Source organism: Bubalus kerabau, chromosome 5 (assembly GCF_029407905.1).
Source record: "Bubalus kerabau isolate K-KA32 ecotype Philippines breed swamp buffalo chromosome 5, PCC_UOA_SB_1v2, whole genome shotgun sequence".
NCBI lineage: Eukaryota > Metazoa > Chordata > Mammalia > Artiodactyla > Bovidae > Bubalus > Bubalus kerabau.
This window is the reverse complement of record NC_073628.1, coordinates 26615665-26632744: the sequence shown is the minus strand read 5'-3', so window position 1 is coordinate 26632744 and position 17080 is coordinate 26615665. Positions and strand designations below refer to the sequence as shown.

At 42.3% G+C, this 17080-nt stretch overlaps 1 protein-coding gene across 2 annotated transcripts in view; it reads right to left on the bottom strand.

Annotated features, from left to right (window-relative positions):
* Positions 1-15067, bottom strand: part of ZDHHC13 (zinc finger DHHC-type palmitoyltransferase 13) — a 52700-nt gene extending 37633 nt beyond the window's left edge. For both annotated transcript variants that reach the window (XM_055581331.1, XM_055581332.1), the window contains exon 1: positions 14916-15067. In XM_055581331.1, the coding sequence (XP_055437306.1) occupies positions 14916-14942 (27 nt within the window). In that variant the 5' untranslated portion in view covers positions 14943-15067. The remainder of the gene's footprint in view (positions 1-14915) is intronic.
* Positions 15068-17080: the final 2013 nt, after the last annotated feature.

Sequence of the window (17080 nt, the reverse complement as noted above, 5' to 3'; positions counted from 1 at the left end):
GGTCAGTCTGGTGGTCTGCTGCCAGTCTGATCCACTACAGCTTTCTGAATCCCAGTGAAACCATTACATCGGAGAAGTATGCTCAGCAAATTGATGAGATGAACAGAAAGCTGCAATCCCTGCAGCTGGCACTGGTCGACACGAAGGGCCCAATTCTTCTCCGTGACAATGCCCGACCACACGTCACACAACCAACACTTCAAAAGTTGAACAAAGTGGGCTAAAAGTTTTGCCTCATCCACCATATTCACCTGAAGTGAAAGTGTCAGTTGCTCAGTTGTGTCTGACTCTTTGCAACTCCATGGACTCTAGCCCACCAGGTTCCTCTGTCCATGGAATTCTCTAGGCAAGATACTAGAGTGGGTAGCCACTCTCTTCTCCAGGGGATCTTCCCGAACCACGGATGGAACCCGGGTCTCCTGCATTGCAGGCAGGTTCTTTACCATCTGAGCCACCAGGGAAGGCCTCATTGTCACCTGACCTTTCTCCAAATGACTATCACTTCTTCAAGCATCTCAACAACTTTTTGCAGGGAAAATCCTTCCAAAGCCAGCAAGAGACAGAAAATGCTTTTCAAGAGTTTGTTGAATTGCAAAGCACAGATTTTTACACTACAGGCATACATACACTTATTCTCGTTGGCAAAAACGTGCTGATTGTAATAGTTCCTATTAATAAAGATGCTTGAACCTAGTTATAACGATATAACATTCATGGTCTGAAACCACAATAACATTTACACCAACCAAATATTTCTGTCATAAAACAAAGGCCATCTGCAAAAGACACCAAAGTATTCTGTTACTTGTAATAGGTCGAGGGTCATGGCTCTTGACAGCAGGAAGGTCACGTCTGCTTCAGGAAGTCATGGCAAATACACCCTAAGGCTACATCCCAATGTATAAATGAAATCCCAGAAGAGGAAGAGGAAATACTTTTAAATAATTTGACTAAAAAATAGCCAAAAATCTTCCAAATTTGGTGAAAATTATAAACCCACAGCTCCTACAAGCTCAACAAACCCAAGCGGCACCAAGCTCATATTACACCAAGATATAAAAGTCAAACTACTCGAAACCAATGATAAAGATAGCGGTCCAAGGAAAAAGACACATTATGTTCAAAAAAACAAAGATAAGAATGAACTCAGACTTCTTATCAGTAAGTACCAGCCAGAAGACAAAAGCAAGACAGCTTTAAAAATCTAAAAGAAAAAACTTAACCTGCAAACACTAACAAAAATATTCTTGAAAAATAGGAATGAAAGAAACACTTTTTTTCAAACAAATCAAAGCTAAGAAAACTGCGAACAGACACTATCTTACAAGAAATAATAAAGGATGTTCTTCAGGCTAAAGGAAAATAATACCAGATAGAAATCTGAATCCATACAAAGAAACAGAGTGACAGAACTACATGGTTAATATTATAATTATGTGGGTCAACATAACAGACTTTGTCACGTTTTTTAATTTCTTGATGACAAAAAACTGAAGTATATTGTTACAGGAGATTCTTAAAAGAGTATTTGCAGATAAACAGTGATAAGTAAACCCAAGAGCAACTTCTAAATAAATAAAGTCTTGCAATAAGCCAATAGCAGAAATAAAATAAAATACTTAAAACATACTCAGTATTTTTCAAACTACAGGAAAAGTAGAGGGAAAATGAACAAAGAACAGAAAAGGAATAAAACATATAAGGTAATACCTTTATACCAAACTATATTTGTAATCACATTAAATACTAATGGTCTAAAGAAAACCAAATGAAACACAGTTTGTTAGACTGGGTTTTTAAAAAAGCAAACACCAAGAAAACTGCATGTTATCTACAGGAAACTCACATTAAATATAAAAATATACATAGGTTAAAAGTAAAGAATAGAAAGAGATATACCATGAAATAAAAATAAGCATAAGGAATTCAAAGGTTATATTAATATAAGACAAAGTAGACATCAACACAAGAAATATTACCAGAGATAAGGAGGGACATCTCAAAATATTAAAGAAGGCAATTTATAAGAAGATACAACAACCTTAAATACACGTGTACCCAAAAGGAACTTCAAAATCCATACAGCAAAAAAGAAAAACAGGAAGATTCATTATTATAGTTGAGTATTTTAATACTTCTTTCACCTACTAGAAAAAGAGAGAAATCAGAAACAGATGCATGTGTGCATGCTCAATCGCTCAGTCGTGTCCGACTCTTTGCGACCCCATGGACTGTAGCCCGCCAGGCTCCTCTGTCCACGGGATTCTCCAGGTAAGAATACTGGAGTGGGTTGCCATTTCCTTCTCCAGAGGATCTTCCCCATCCAAACTCGCGTCTACCCTGTCTTCTGCACTGGCAGGCAAATTCTTTACCACTGCGCCACCAAGAAGACTTAACACTATCCACCAATTGGATCTAACTGACATTTTCATAAAATCCCACCCAACAACAGAATAGATATGTATTCCAAGTACACATGGAATATTCATCAAGAAAGATAATATACTGGGCCATAAAACAAGTCTCAACAAACTTATATGGGTTGAATTCATACAGAGTATGTTATCTGGCCACAGCTGGAATTAGATTAAAAATCAATAACAAAAGGATATGTAGAATATTCTCAAATATTTGGAAACTAAACAACACAGTTGTAAATACAGTGAATTTTTAGCTTTAAATGCTTATAACGGGAAAAAGACTCTTGAGAGTCCTTTGGATGGCAAAGAGATCAAACCAGTCCATCCTAAAGGAAATCAGTCCTGAATATTTATTGGAAGGACTGATGCTGAAGCTGAAACTTCAATACTCTGGCCACCTGAGCGAAGGACTGACTCATTGGAAAAGACCCTGATGCTGGGAAAAATTGAAGGCGGGAGGATAAGGGGACGACAGAGAATGAGATGGTTGGATGGCATCACCAACTCTATGGACAAGAGTTCGAGTAAACTCCGGGAGTTGGTGATGGACAGGGAGGCCTGGCGTGCTACAGTCCATGGGGTTGCAAAGAGTTGGACACGACTGAGTGACTAAATGGGAAAAAAGAAGGAACTAAAATAAATGACCTAAGCTTTTGCCTTAAGAACCTAGAGAAGGAAAATAAACCCAAAATAGAATGAATGAAACAATGAAGATAGGGAAATCCATGAAATATAAAAAAGAAAAAAAATGCAGAATCACTGAAACCAACAGCTGTTCTTGGGCCTTCCCTGGTAGTGCAGCAGATGGAAATCTGCCCGTGGTTCCATCCCTGGTCGCGAGATTACATGGGCCATAGAGCAGCTGGGCCCGTGTGACACAACTACTGAGCCCACGCTCTAGAGCCCACGAGCCACAACTACCAAAGCCCCCGTGCCTAGAGCCTGCGTTCCACAACAAGAGGGGCCACTGCAATGAGAAGCCCACGCATCGCAACGAAGAGTAGCCCCTGATTGCTGAAATTCAGAAGCCCACCAAAGCAATGAAGACTCAGGGCAACCAAAATAAATAAAAATTACTAAAAACAAAAAACAAAAACAGAGTGTAAAGTTTTTCTTTAAAAAGCTGGTAAGAAAGAAAAAAAAAAAAAGCTGGTAAGAACCAGCTGGAAATAATAAATCAATAAAATTGATAAACCTCCAGACTGATCAAAAATAAAGATGTCAATGACATACAGCAGGTTTAAAAAAGAGGACACTATTACAAGATTCTGGAAACACTAAAAGGATAATAAGGGACTTCTGTGATCATGTTTATGCCATTAAATTCAATGACCTAGATGAAATGCAAAAAATTTTCTGGGAACACACAAGTTATCAAAATGGAATTAAAAAGAAATGAGTAGCACTCTATCTATTAAGGAAATTGAGTTCATCATTTTAAAACTTCCCAATAGGGACTTCCTTATAGTCCAGTGGCTAAGACTCTGTGCTCCCAATGCAGGGGGCCCAGGTCTGATCCCTGGTCACGGAACTAGACCCCACATCCCACACCGGAGTTCACACCCCACAGTGAAGACCTGGCGCGGTCAAGTAAATAAATAAAAACATTAAACAAACAAAAACTTCCCATTAAACAAAAGCAAAACAACTCCAGGCCCACATAACTTTTAACCGGCAAACACTATGAAAACATTCAGGGAAGAAATGATACCAACTCCTTCAGAATACAGAGGAATTGCTTCCTAGCTCATTTTAGGAGGCAGCATGATCCCAAAAATAAACCAACAGCCATTCACAGTAACAAAAACTACAGACTTAATACCCTTCATGAACACACATGTAAAGATCCTAATGAAACGTCAGCAAAATTGTATTCAGTGATTCAAATATAAAAAGGATAAGATACATTACAACCAAGCTTAAACATTTCAAAAGGAATCAGTACAATCCATCGTCTTCACAAAATAAATATACTCAATTCAGCAGAACAAAAGCATTTGACAGAATTCAACATCCATGCACGACACTCTTTGGACACTAGGGAAAGAAGGGGACTTCCTCAACCTGATAAAGAGCATTTATAAGAAATCTACAGGGCTTCCCTGGTAGCTCAATGGTAAAGAATCCACATGTCAATGCAGGAGACACGGGTATGATCCCTGGTCTGGGAAGATCCCACATGCTGCCAGCAGCTAAGCCCATGCACTACAGCTATTGAACCTGTGCTCTAGAGTCCAGGAACCACAACTCCTGAGCCCATGCACCCCAACTACTGAAGCCTAAGCACAAGAGAAGTCACCGTAACAAGAAGCCCATGCGCTGCAACAGAGTCGTTCCCTGCCCTCCACAACTAGAGAAAAGCCCACACACAGCAACAAAGACCTAGAACAGCCAAAAATAAATAAATTATTTTTTAAAAATCTATAGCTACCACACACTTAACAGTAAAAGACTGAATGCTTTAACTGTAAAGACTGAGACAAAACAAGAATGCCCACTATCACCACTTGTAATCAACAATGTAATGAAGTCCTGGACAGAATAAGAGTAAAGGAAAGAAAAAATGCATACAGATTAGAAAAGAAGCAAATTCACCTGTATTTGCAGACAACATGATCATATACACAGAAAACCCAAAGGGATCTTTTTTAAAATTTACAATAGGAGTCGGACAAAACTGAGCGACTTCACTTTCACTTTCCACTTTCATGCATTGGAGAAGGAAATGGCAGCCCACTCCAGCGTTCTTGTCTGGAGAATCCCAGGGACAGGGGAGCCTGGTGGGCTGCCGTCTATGGGGCTGCACAGAGTCGGACACGACTGAAGTGACTTAGCAGCAGCAGCAGCAGCAGTAGTATACAATATAAAATACTTAAAAAGATTTTCTACTGTATCCAGCATGTTTAGTTGCATTTAAGGGAGAGGTTCACATCAAATATCTAGCAAATCATTCCTAGAAATCCAAACTGGCTTGTTATTTTCTAATCCCATCTATGGTAAAGATACCATAAAGTTGTTACCAGACCTTTATCCACCTTATTCACCAGACCTGTCTCTGAACAACTTCTCATTGTTTAAAAACAACTCTGAAAGGATGAATACACATCAAGAATAGAAAATTGAAGATACTGAAATGTGCTTACATCAATTCTCCAGGAGTTCCAAAAAAGATTAAAGAAATGATAGGTTTACTGAAAGAAGTTCATAATCCCTCAAAGGGTTACTCATAAGGGATCAGTACTTTTGTTCTAAGTTATCTTACAGTTAAATTGACCTTTTGGTGTACAGTTCTGTGGATTTTAACACATGTGGAGTCTTGTAACCACTACCAAAATCAGGATCCAGAACAGTTCCAACACCTCAAAAGACTCCCTTGGAATATTCCTTTGAAGCCACATCTCTAGCTCAACTACCTCAGCTCCTGGCAACCACGGATATGTTCTTCATTATTTATTTTTTTCTTTCCCAGACTGTCAAACAATGGAATAATGCAGAATATAATCTTCTAAGACTGGCTTCTGGCACTCAGCATAATGCTGAGACTCATCAAAGTTACTGTATGTTAGTAATAGTTCCTTTCCTGCTATATAGTATTCCACTACATGAATGTATCACAGTTTATCCATTTAAACAACCCACCTGGGTTGTTTCCAGCTTCTGGCAATTATAAATGGAGCTGCTATAAACATACATTTTGTGTGAACATATGTTTTGCTTCTCTAACAGTGAAATTTGCTTGACCATCTGGTAAGTAGATGTTAAATTTATAAGGAGTTGCCAAATCATTTTCCGGAGTGGCTGGACCACTTTGCATTGCCATTAGCAAATTATGAGAGTTCTACTTGCTCTGCATCCTCTGGCACTGACTCTCTCTCGTCAGTGTAATAGATGCATATCCCTGATGGCTAATAGGGGCTGCGTGTCATTTCATGTGCTATTCGCTATCTGTGTATCTTCTTGGGTGAACTGTCTTTTTACTCATTTTTTAATTGGGCTACTTTCTCACTGCTAAGTTTTGAGAGTTCCTTATACTACACATGCTGCTGCTGCTGCTGCTGCTGCTGCTAAGTCACTTCAGTCGTGTCCAACTCTGTGCGACCCCATAGACGGCAGCCTACCCAGCTTCCCCGTCCCTGGGATTCTCCAGGCAAGAACACTGGAGTGGGTTGTCATTTCCTTCTCCAGTGCATGAAAGTGAAAAGTGAAAAGGAAGTCGCTCAGTCGTGTCCGATTCTGTGTGACCCCATGGACTGCAGCCTACCAGGCTCCTCCAGCCACAGGATTTTCCAGGCAAGAGTACTGGACTGGGGTGCCATTGCCTTCTCCATACTACACATGCTAGACATAACTAAGTCCTTTGTCAGATATGTGATTTGTAAATATATTTTCCCCACCTGTAGCTTACCTTCCAATTTCTTAAGTCTCTTTCATACAGCAAATATTTTCAATTTAATAAAGTGTAATGTAGCGATTTTTTTTTTTCTTTCACGGATCATGCTTCTGCTGTCACTTCTAACAACCACTGCCTTGGGACCGCAACTCCTCTGCTCAGAGAGGAAGTTCTCCTCCTTCAGGGTTTCAGGTGCTTGCACTGCCAGGAGGCCACTTTCCTGTTCCTTGAACCTGAACTAGAGGGCTTCTCCAGGAGCACTCCTGTCTGCAGGGATGCTCACTGCCAGGGTTCAAGTCCCAGGGTGGGGGATGGAGAGGAGGGGACTCAGATGGGAAAAAGGTAAATTAGCTCCTGGTTCAGTGGTTTTTCGAATTCCAGTCTTTCCCCCTGCTCTGCCTGCTACAATTTTCTTTCGAGAATCCTTAAAGAGCATTCTATTCTATCCAGTCCATTCAAGGGGACAGACAGGGTGGAGTGTTCTTTGCTCCTTCTTAGCCAGAGCTAGAATCACAAATGTTTTTTTGAATACACAAATTGTGACTTCTCTGGTAAATTCAACCTCACTGCATAAAACTCTTATTTTACATGCACACACTCACACAGATAAAAATAAACATATACGTAGTGAGATTAAAACATCAAAAGGACACCAGGATTGTCTTCACCATATCACATGTAACTACCTCCAACTGAGAGAAGACAAAGGACCAAGGCAAGAGTTAAACTCTACTCAGAATTTCTACAGTCTCAATAAACAGCAGATGTAGATGACAGAGAAATCAGTCTGCTTTTTATATAAAACTTATATTTTTAAATCATAAAGTAATTCACACTCATTTTAAAGCTCCAGCAATACAGACATGAACATTTTAGCCGATATTCTGGATTCTTTCCCTCCCAATCTTGTAGATTGTAGAGATACTATTATTAACAGTTTGGTATATATCTTTCCTCATTATCTGTATATACTTTAATATATATAACATCATAGAGCATATACAGGTTTTTATGATTTTCTTATATTTAACAAAACATCTTCAAACATGGGATTTGATTATATAATTATTCATCAACTTGCCTGTCTCACCTAACAATGTATCATGTACAGCTCTGGACTCAGTAAACAATAGTTGAATCTTATTCCATTGTAAAGATCTAGCATAATTAGACATTAGACATGCAAGCTGATTTCAGCATTCACTCTCTAAACAACCCTATAATTAACATCGTATACATTCTCTAACATTGATTCACCAACACAGGACTGCTGGGTCAAAAAACTATATATGTATTTTAAACATAAACAGATACTGACCAATTATCTTCCCTAATTCACATTCCCAGCAGCAAGTATAAGTGTTCTTTTCCCCAAAAACCTCCCCATAACTGATTATTATCAATCTTTTTACAATCTTTCCAATCTGATGGCTAAAACCCATGGCATCTTGCTCTGCATTTCTCACGCCCCTAATTGTTTATTGTTTATTGTCTCATATTTTCTCTTTTGTGGGTTGCCTTTTCATAGTCTGTTCTTCTAGTGGATTATGTATCTTTTTTCCATTTATACATTAAGATTAAGCCTTTCTTTATATACAGATTTTTCATCACAAATAAATGTATATTATATAGATAAAAATGTATTACTTCTCATTATGCCTCAGGGCTTTAAGGACATCAGTTTCATTTTTCATGCAGAAAGTTGAGGAGGATTACACATTTCAATATAAAGAGCATTTATTTATTATGAAGTTTATTCAGCAATTAATTACTGTGTTTTTATGACTTGCAAGGCATTATGCTAGGAACTTAAGACATCAGTGTATATCCTTTAGGAGCTTAAGTCTAATGGGGCAGCTAAGTCAGAAACAAAGAGATACTTCAAGTGATAACTGAAGCAGTATGTGATGGAACGGCAAAAATTGGTGACCAAGAGTAAACAACAGGAGGTTCCTTTGTGTTCATGTCATTTTTGCCTAAATGCAAATCAGAGTAAAAGCTAAAGATGATTACATAAACTCAAAGCCTGGTTTCAAAGCCAACGGTCTCCAAAGTGAGGTAAGCGCACCCAAGGCCAAGCACTCAGTAACCCATTCAGTAACAGAAGAAAATGTTGAAGCTGCTATTATAATAACTTCTGTATTTTTTAGAAAGGGGGGAGGGAAAGCCACAAAAGTTTATAAATTTGTCTTCTTTAATCTTTATGAGTTTTTAGTCCTGGAAGACTCATGCGATCTGTATATCAAGCAGGTCACTCCTCACAGTCTGTTTACAAGGTAACTTGCTAAGTTACTTCAGTCGTGTTCGACCCTGTATGACCCCATAGATGGCAGCCCACCAGGCTCCCCCGTCCCTGGGATTCTCCAGGCAAGAACACTGGAGTGGGTTGCCATTTCCTTCTCCAATGCATGAAAGTGAAAAGTGAAAGTGAAGTCACTCAGTCATGTCTGACTCTTAGCCCCTCCTGGCCTGCAGCCTACCAGGCTCCTCCATCCATGGGATTTTCCAGGCAAGAGTACTGGAGTGGGTTGCCATTGCCTTCTCCCAAGGTAACTCGGGGGCAGCATAAAAGTCCACACCCAGAGGGGTTACAATGGGACCTTCACCATGCTGCGGTATTCATCAGGCTAAGTAATTCTCAAGGTATATTACCTAATTTTAACTACTAATTTTAAAACTATCCTTCCCAAAATAAGCAAGTGGCTTACACTGATTACTCCAAAGAAACGATGAACTGAAATAATAACAGTAGTACTGATACAAGTACGAGCAAACAAGAAAATGGCCGAGCTGCCACTTGTCCTAACAGGTGCTCTTCACTGGCCACAAGAAGTGAAACAGAGATGGTCTAATCTGATCTGACAAAAGGCCAGCCTCCCTCCAAAAAAATTTTCAAATTATGATAAAGGCTGATCTGAAGCAGACTTATATTTAGTTATTTTTAATTCAAAACCTTACCATGAGTATATACTGAGCTATTCACTTATGAGTACAATTTAGAAACATACTGTCAAATCAGTAATAACACAACAATATGGATTTTGAGACTGGCTCCTTCTCCCAGGCCCCAGGTACATCAAACAGAGGGAGCTGAACTTTTCACATCCCAGTTCACCACATGCCCCAGGATCGTCCCTGTTAATACATAAGTTAATTGGTCAGGGGCCAACAAGGGACAGCAGACTGTGGTCAGTAACATGTGGATGATCTGGACTGTGCAGCTGGAGGCCTGAGCTGCCAGCCAGCATGCAGTGCATGGGCCTCTCATCATTCCCTTAACCTCACAACACAGGTCATTTTACAACAATGAAAACTTTAATTCCTGTTTTTCACATTGCAGGGTGGTTTACTCTAGGGGTGCAAGCCCAAAACTGCTTTACTGACAGGACTGCATGATCAAAAAAGCTTAGAGGACACAGCTGTAAGCTATGTTCTTTGCTCTAGATATCACTCCCTCTCAAAATTCTGCGGTAAGAGCTACAGGTGAGAAAGGAAATGACCTGCTTTGGGGGGAGGTTAACTTCAGGGACAGTCACATAAAATGTTTACAGAAAACAACCATGGAGTCCCACGCAAAGGTTAAAGCAAAGTTTGTCAAGATCCTACATCCTTCTTAGAAATTACTTACTGGTTAGCTTACAAAATGTTTTTTTAAGTTTTCTCTAGTTGTTTCCTTTTTACCATGTTGAAAGGAAAAATCTTCTTGAGAACAAGGTCCAAGTCTCAGATTTCAGGTTGGCTGTATGATGGTAGCTAATCATCTACCTGATTTTGGGCTTCAGTTTCTACATTTGTAAAATGAAAGGAGATCAATGTAGGTATAAAGTTACTTCCAAATCCATGTTTACGGTTCTAAGAAGAGCTCTTGACATGTGTCCTGGTAAAGGCATCACTGCATAAACAAACACCCTTCGTGGCAGTGGAAGCCTAACTGATAATATGGCTACCTACAATATTAAGGTAACAGAATAGACTGAGCAATAGACACCAGCAAAGTCATAAGAGTTTTCATTAATCATTCACTCAGGGAAATGTAAAGAACACCTGCTGCTGCTGCTGCTGCTGCTGCTGCGTCGCTTCAGTCGTGTCCGATTCTGTGCAACCCCATAGACGGCAGCCCACTAGGCTCCCCCATTCCTGGGATTCTCCAGGCAAGAACACTGGAGTGGGTTGCCATTTCCTTCTCCAATGCATGAAAGTGAAAAGTGAAAGTGAAGTCGCTCAGTCATGTCCAACTCTTCGCAACCCCATGGACTGCAGCCCACCAGGCTCCTCCGTCCATGGGATTCTCCAGGCAAGAGTACTGAAGTGGGGTGCCATCGCCTTCTCCGAAAGAACACCTACTATATACCAATCAGGGTATTAGGTACTTAGGGATAAAGAATGAATAAGACAAAATTCTTGCTACAATCCATTCGTTCATTCACCAGGTGTTTCTTGAATGCCTACTCAATGTGTCAGTCACTGTTCGAGAAACACCTTGATACGGCCCTGAACACAAAAGACACAGTCCAAAATCAGAAAAAGAAAAGGAGGGGCTGCTGCTACTGCTAAGTCACTTCAGTCGTGTCTGACTCTGTGCAGCCCCATAGATGGCAGCCCACCAGGCTCCCCCGTCCCTGGGATTCTCCAGGCAAGAACACTGGAATGGGTTGCCATTTCCTTCTCCAATGCATGAAAGTGAAAAGTGAAAGTAAAGTTGCTCAGTCGTGTCTGACTCTTCGCAACCCCATGGACTGCAGCCTACCAGGCTCCTCCGTTCATGAGATTTTCCAGGCAAGAGTACTGGAGTGGGTTGCCATTGCCTTCTCCAAAAGGAGGGGCAAGGATACCAAAAAAAAAAAGGCTTGTAGCTAGCTGAATACCCTCCTCCACAAGGAGCAGAAAAAGCAGAACAAGATATAAAATTCTATAAGACAGCTATGAATACATCTGTGGTGATTATTATAACAAAGTCCCCAAGTTCTTTGATACTTCTCCATCAAGAGGAAAGAATCTATGTTTCTCCCTCTCAAATCTGAGCTCTCTGACTACTTCAGTAATAAAATACCACAGGAGTGACACTCGGTCAGTGATACTCAGCAGGCTCAGGCCTCAGAAACTGGCAGCTTCCTATTTCTGTCTCTTGAAATGTTCACTCTTGGAGCCCAGCCGCCATGCTGTCCAGAGGCCCAGGGCACGGACAAGTGTCCTTGCTCAAAATCATCATGACATGTGACTGAGGGTACCACCAAATGATACCAGCCTGAGTCATCCCAGGGGACAAGTCTTTCCAGCAGAGGCTCTGGACATGATGGAACAGAAACAAAGCATCCCTGCTTTGCCCTGGCCAAAATCCTGACTGCTATGATTTGGGATGATTTGTTACACAGTAGTAGATGATTCGGAGAAGGCACTGGCGACCCACTCCAGTACTCTTGCCTGGAAACTCCCATGGACGGAGGAGCCTAGTAGGCTGCAGTCCATGGGATCGCTAAGAGTCGGACACGACTGAGCGACTTCACTTTCACGCATTAGAGAAGGAAATGGCAACCCACTCCAGTGTTCTTGCCTGGAGAATCCCAGGGATGGGTGAGCCTGGTGGGCTGCCGTCTATGGGGTCACAGAGTCGGACATGACTGATGTGACTTAGCAGCAGTAGTAGATGATTGGAACACAGTTAAGATATAAGAGGTATTTCTCACATACAGATATCTTGAATCCAATTACTTTTTCTAAATAGTATATAAGTACCATTAAAGTTAATTAACTAGAGAGAAAACCAAGATCTAGAAAACCGTATTTAAACTCTCATGAGGCTCAAAATCCTGACGATTATCAAATAAAACAAAGACAGAAAAAGAGATTGGACAGATAACCATTAAAATTTCTCATGGCATTAACAAGTACTCTGTATTAACAGAGTTAAGTATCCAAGTTTATTCACTGGGCAATTATTTACAAAGTATATTAATGACATTAAATGCCGAGAAGAAACATAAAGGAAGGAAGGGGGTTAGGGAATGTTGCAGATAGTGGTTATGATGGGGAGGGCCTGCCAACATTGCCATGACATTTGTGTCCAGACCTTACAAAAGTGGAGGGAGTAAGCCATGTGAATACATGAGAAAAGAGTTTTCCAGATAGAGCAAATAGTAAGTACAAAGGCCTTGGGGCCAGTGTGGCTTTGGTTGATTGAGCAAGAAAGCAGTATTAATAAAAAATGAGGTCACAGAGGAAACTGGGGGCCAGAGAATAAAGGCAAATTCTAATAAAAACCTTTCAGCTGGAATCAGAGGAACCAAATTCAACCAGAGCAGGAATGTTCTTGTCTGTTTTGTTCACCAATTAATCTCCAGCACCTGTAACAATGGTTAACCCCTGGTAGAACGAATGAGGTCTTGGCTGTCACTTAACAGCTATTTGACTTTTAACAAATGACTCCTCTTTTTTTGGGGGGTGGGGGGGCGCGCCTCACCACAAAGCTTGCAGGATCCTCAGTTCCCCAACCAGGGAATGAACCTGAGCCATGGCAGTGAAAGCACTGAGTCCTAACCACTGGACCTCCAGGGAAATTCCATAACTCCCAACTTTTTGAGCCTCAATTCTAATCTTTAAAACTGTAGCAACAATCCCTCCCCACCTCAGAGTCACAGTGAGGGTTAAGAATACAGAAGTATTTTGCAAGCTGCAGAGCATCATATATAGGTAAGATCTTTACATTATTATTGAAAAAGTTAATAGCAATTATTATTAACAACAACAACGATTTCTACCTTGTCCCATTTAATCCCAAACTCTGAATCATGCTCTCCCTCCATGTGGCAGGGAATTCAAGCAGGGCACTCTTTCCTGAAGCACCAGGTAATGAAGTTTAAGCACTTAAAGGCTTCTGTAAATGAGTGGTAGTAATTAAGATATGATAATTATTCCTACTAACTTTTCCTTGAAACTCTAAGGGGGAAGAAAACAAACAAAGGAGACAGTTTCCACGTGAAGGTTCCACACTCTTTTGTAATATCTGGTGTGCTTGCAAACCTTTTTTATTCTATCAAAACGCAAGAACATTTGACAACTTCCCTCCTGTTTTGTTCCTCACGTAATCTTACATCAGCTTGCTGAAAGAATGGAGGGAAAAGGGGAAAATGAGGAACATTCTCAAGATGGCAAAGACGTTTCTTAGAGAGGCCAGCTAAGCCAATCAATCTCAAACTGCCTGAATCCCACTTAGGGACAGAAAAAAATCTACTACCCAACTCACTCCAGCTGGAGACAGCTTCAGTTTTCTCATCTGTAAATGGGGATTCTATTACCTTCTTAAGGATGCTTCAACTCTGTAACTAAATAATGCACACAAAAGCATTTGGCATATATATGCTAAGAACTCACTAGACCCTGGCTGAACCTGAGTATTTTTCATATATTCAACAAATACTAAGTAAACAGCTATAATATGCCAGTCAGGACCATAAACAAAAAGGACAAAAATCTAGTTCTCCTGGAGCTAACATGTACCTCCTGTCACTCGCCATTGGCCCCTTCTGTTTTCTGAAACTACATCTGGCTTCCAGCACGACCTCCGCCCCACAGAGTCCTTTGGGATTTTGCAGATAGCCATCGCGCACCCTCCACCCCGCTTTCTCTGGCCTAAACAAACAGCCTCAGATCTTTCAAGGAGTAAGCAAGGATATGGCAACAGGGAGCTAGAATGGGGCTGGGTGGGGCGAAGGCAGGTTCCCAGGCGCCTCGGCCGGAAAAGAAATGAATAGAACCTCACCGACTTCAGGCCAAGGTCACGAAGGGCTGGTCCAACTCAGGTGTGTCAGCTGACACCTCTCCCAGGAACGGCTTCCCTCCCCTCCCAGGCCCCACAGCGGTCCCGGCCCTACGGTGAATGCGGGAGAGCCGGTATGGCACTCACCCTATGTCTTCGCCTTTTCTTCCCGGTCGCCTCGGAGAGAATTCCCTGCATCATTCTCGGCGTTTCCAGGTTTCCCCCTCCCTGGACCCTGCCCCTCCGCTCCCTGAGGCCCCTCTGGGAGCTACCTCACACCCAAGCTCTCCGTCTCTTCATCGCCTCGGGCACCCGCCGGGCCCCTGAGACGCCTGCGCCCATCCGCACTCACCTGCGAGCCCAGTCCCGGCCCCTCCATCTCCCCAGTGGCGGCAGCGACTCGACAAAGTGGCGGCGGCGGCCCGCTGGCCAGCCCGCCTCGAGCCGTTTCTACTCCCACTTCCTCCTGTGACTCCGCCTCCACCGCGTCCCTGGCTCGAGCGCTGCGCCGTCAATCGGCCTCGAAAGAGCCAATCCATGGCCTCCTCTCGGCTGGGGGCGGGACTCTCGCGCCGCCAGGGAGGCTAGTGGAGAACTGCGAGTCGGAGGCCCCGCCCACGCCCCGCCCACGCAGGGTGCTAAGAGCCGCTGGCCAAGGCTGCGCACTGCTTGCCCAGGTAGGTGTCCACCTGTCCCCATGCCTCATTCTGCCGCTGGTGTAGGTCCAGTATCTGGCGGTTATTCCAACGTCAGCCACCATCTGCAGAGTGCAAATCGGGACTTGGCTGTTTAATAGCTAGATGGCCTTGTGAAACCGTCTCTTAGATCAGATCAGATCAGTCGCTCAGTCGTGTCCAACTCTTTGCGACCCCATGAATCGCAGCACGCCAGGCCTCCCTGTCCATCACCAACTCCCGGAGTTCACTCAGACTCACGTCCATCGAGTCAGTGATGCCATCCAGCTATCTCATCGTCGTCCCCTTCTCCTCCTGCCCCCAATCCCTCCCAGCATCAGAGTCTTTTCCAATGAGTCAACTCTTCGCATGAGCTGGCCAAAGTACTGGAGTTTCAGCTGTAGCATCATTCCTTCCAAAGAAATCCCAGCGCTGATCTCCTTCAGAATGGACTGGTTGGATCTCCTTGCAGTCCAAGGGACTCTCAAGAGTCTTCTCCAGCACCACAGTTCAAAAGCATCAATTCTTCGGCGCTCAGCCTTCTTCACAGTCCAACTCTCACATCCATATATGACCACAGGAAAAACCATAGCCTTGACTAGACGGACCTTTGTTGGCAAAGTAATGTCTCTGCTTTTGAACATGCTATCTAGGTTGGTCATAACTTTCCTTCCAAGGAGTAAGCGTCTTTTAATTTCATGGCTGCAGTCACCATCTGCAGTGATTTTGGAGCCCAGAAAAATAAAGTCTGACACTGTTTCCACTGTTTCCCCATCTATTTCCCATGAAGTGGTGGGACTGGATGCCATGATCTTCGTTTTCACTCTCCACTTTCACTTTCATCAAGAGGCTTTTTAGTTCCTCTTCACTTTCTGCCATAAGGGTGGTGTCATCTGCATATCTGAGGTGATTGATATTTCTCCTGGCAATCTTGATTCCAGCTTGTGTTTCTTCCAGTCCAGCGTTTCTCATGATGTACTCTGCATAGAAGTTAAATAAACAGGGTGACAATATACAGCCTTGACGTACTCCTTTTCCTATTTGGAACCAGTGTGTTGTTCCATGTCCAGTTCTAACTGTTGCTTCCTGACCTGCATACAGATTTCTCAAGAGGCAGGTCAGGTGGTCTGGTATTGCCATCTCTTTCAGAATTTTCCACAGTTTATTGTGATCCACACAGTCAAAGGCTTTGGCATAGTCAATAAAGCAGAGATAGATGTTTTTCTGGAACTCTCTTGCTTTTTCTATGATCCAGCAGATGTTGGCAATTTGATCTCTGGTTCCTCTGCCTTTTCTAAAACCAGCTTGAACATCAGGAAGTTCACAGTTCACATATTGCTGAAGCCTGGCTTGGAGAATTTTGAGCATTCCTTTACTAGCGTGTGAGATGAGTGCAATTGTGCGGTAGTTTGAGCATTCTTTGGCATTGCCTTTCTTTGGGATTGGAATGAAAGCCATCTCTTAACTTTACCTCAATTTTCACATCTGTGAAATGAATAAAATGGGGGTACTTATTTCACAGAATTGTCAGAAGGGTTAAATGAGATTAAGCATGTAAAGCCCCTTAGCCAGTGTTTGACATAAGAAGGAACCAATAAATGTTAACTATTAAAACATTTGCCACTCTGTTCCTGTGATCTTGGGCAAGTCTCTTTCACCTCTGGGGCTCTGTTTCCTCATCAAAAGAAAAAAATATATGAGTTCCATCGCTCAGGTGGATTGGGAAGAGCCGCCATCTGCACTCCCCATGCCCTTTTGTGAACTGCACTGAAGTAGCTGACACCTAACCTCTATCCAGCCTGAAGGACAGATATGAAGCTAGGTGAAGACTTAGCTTCTGCCC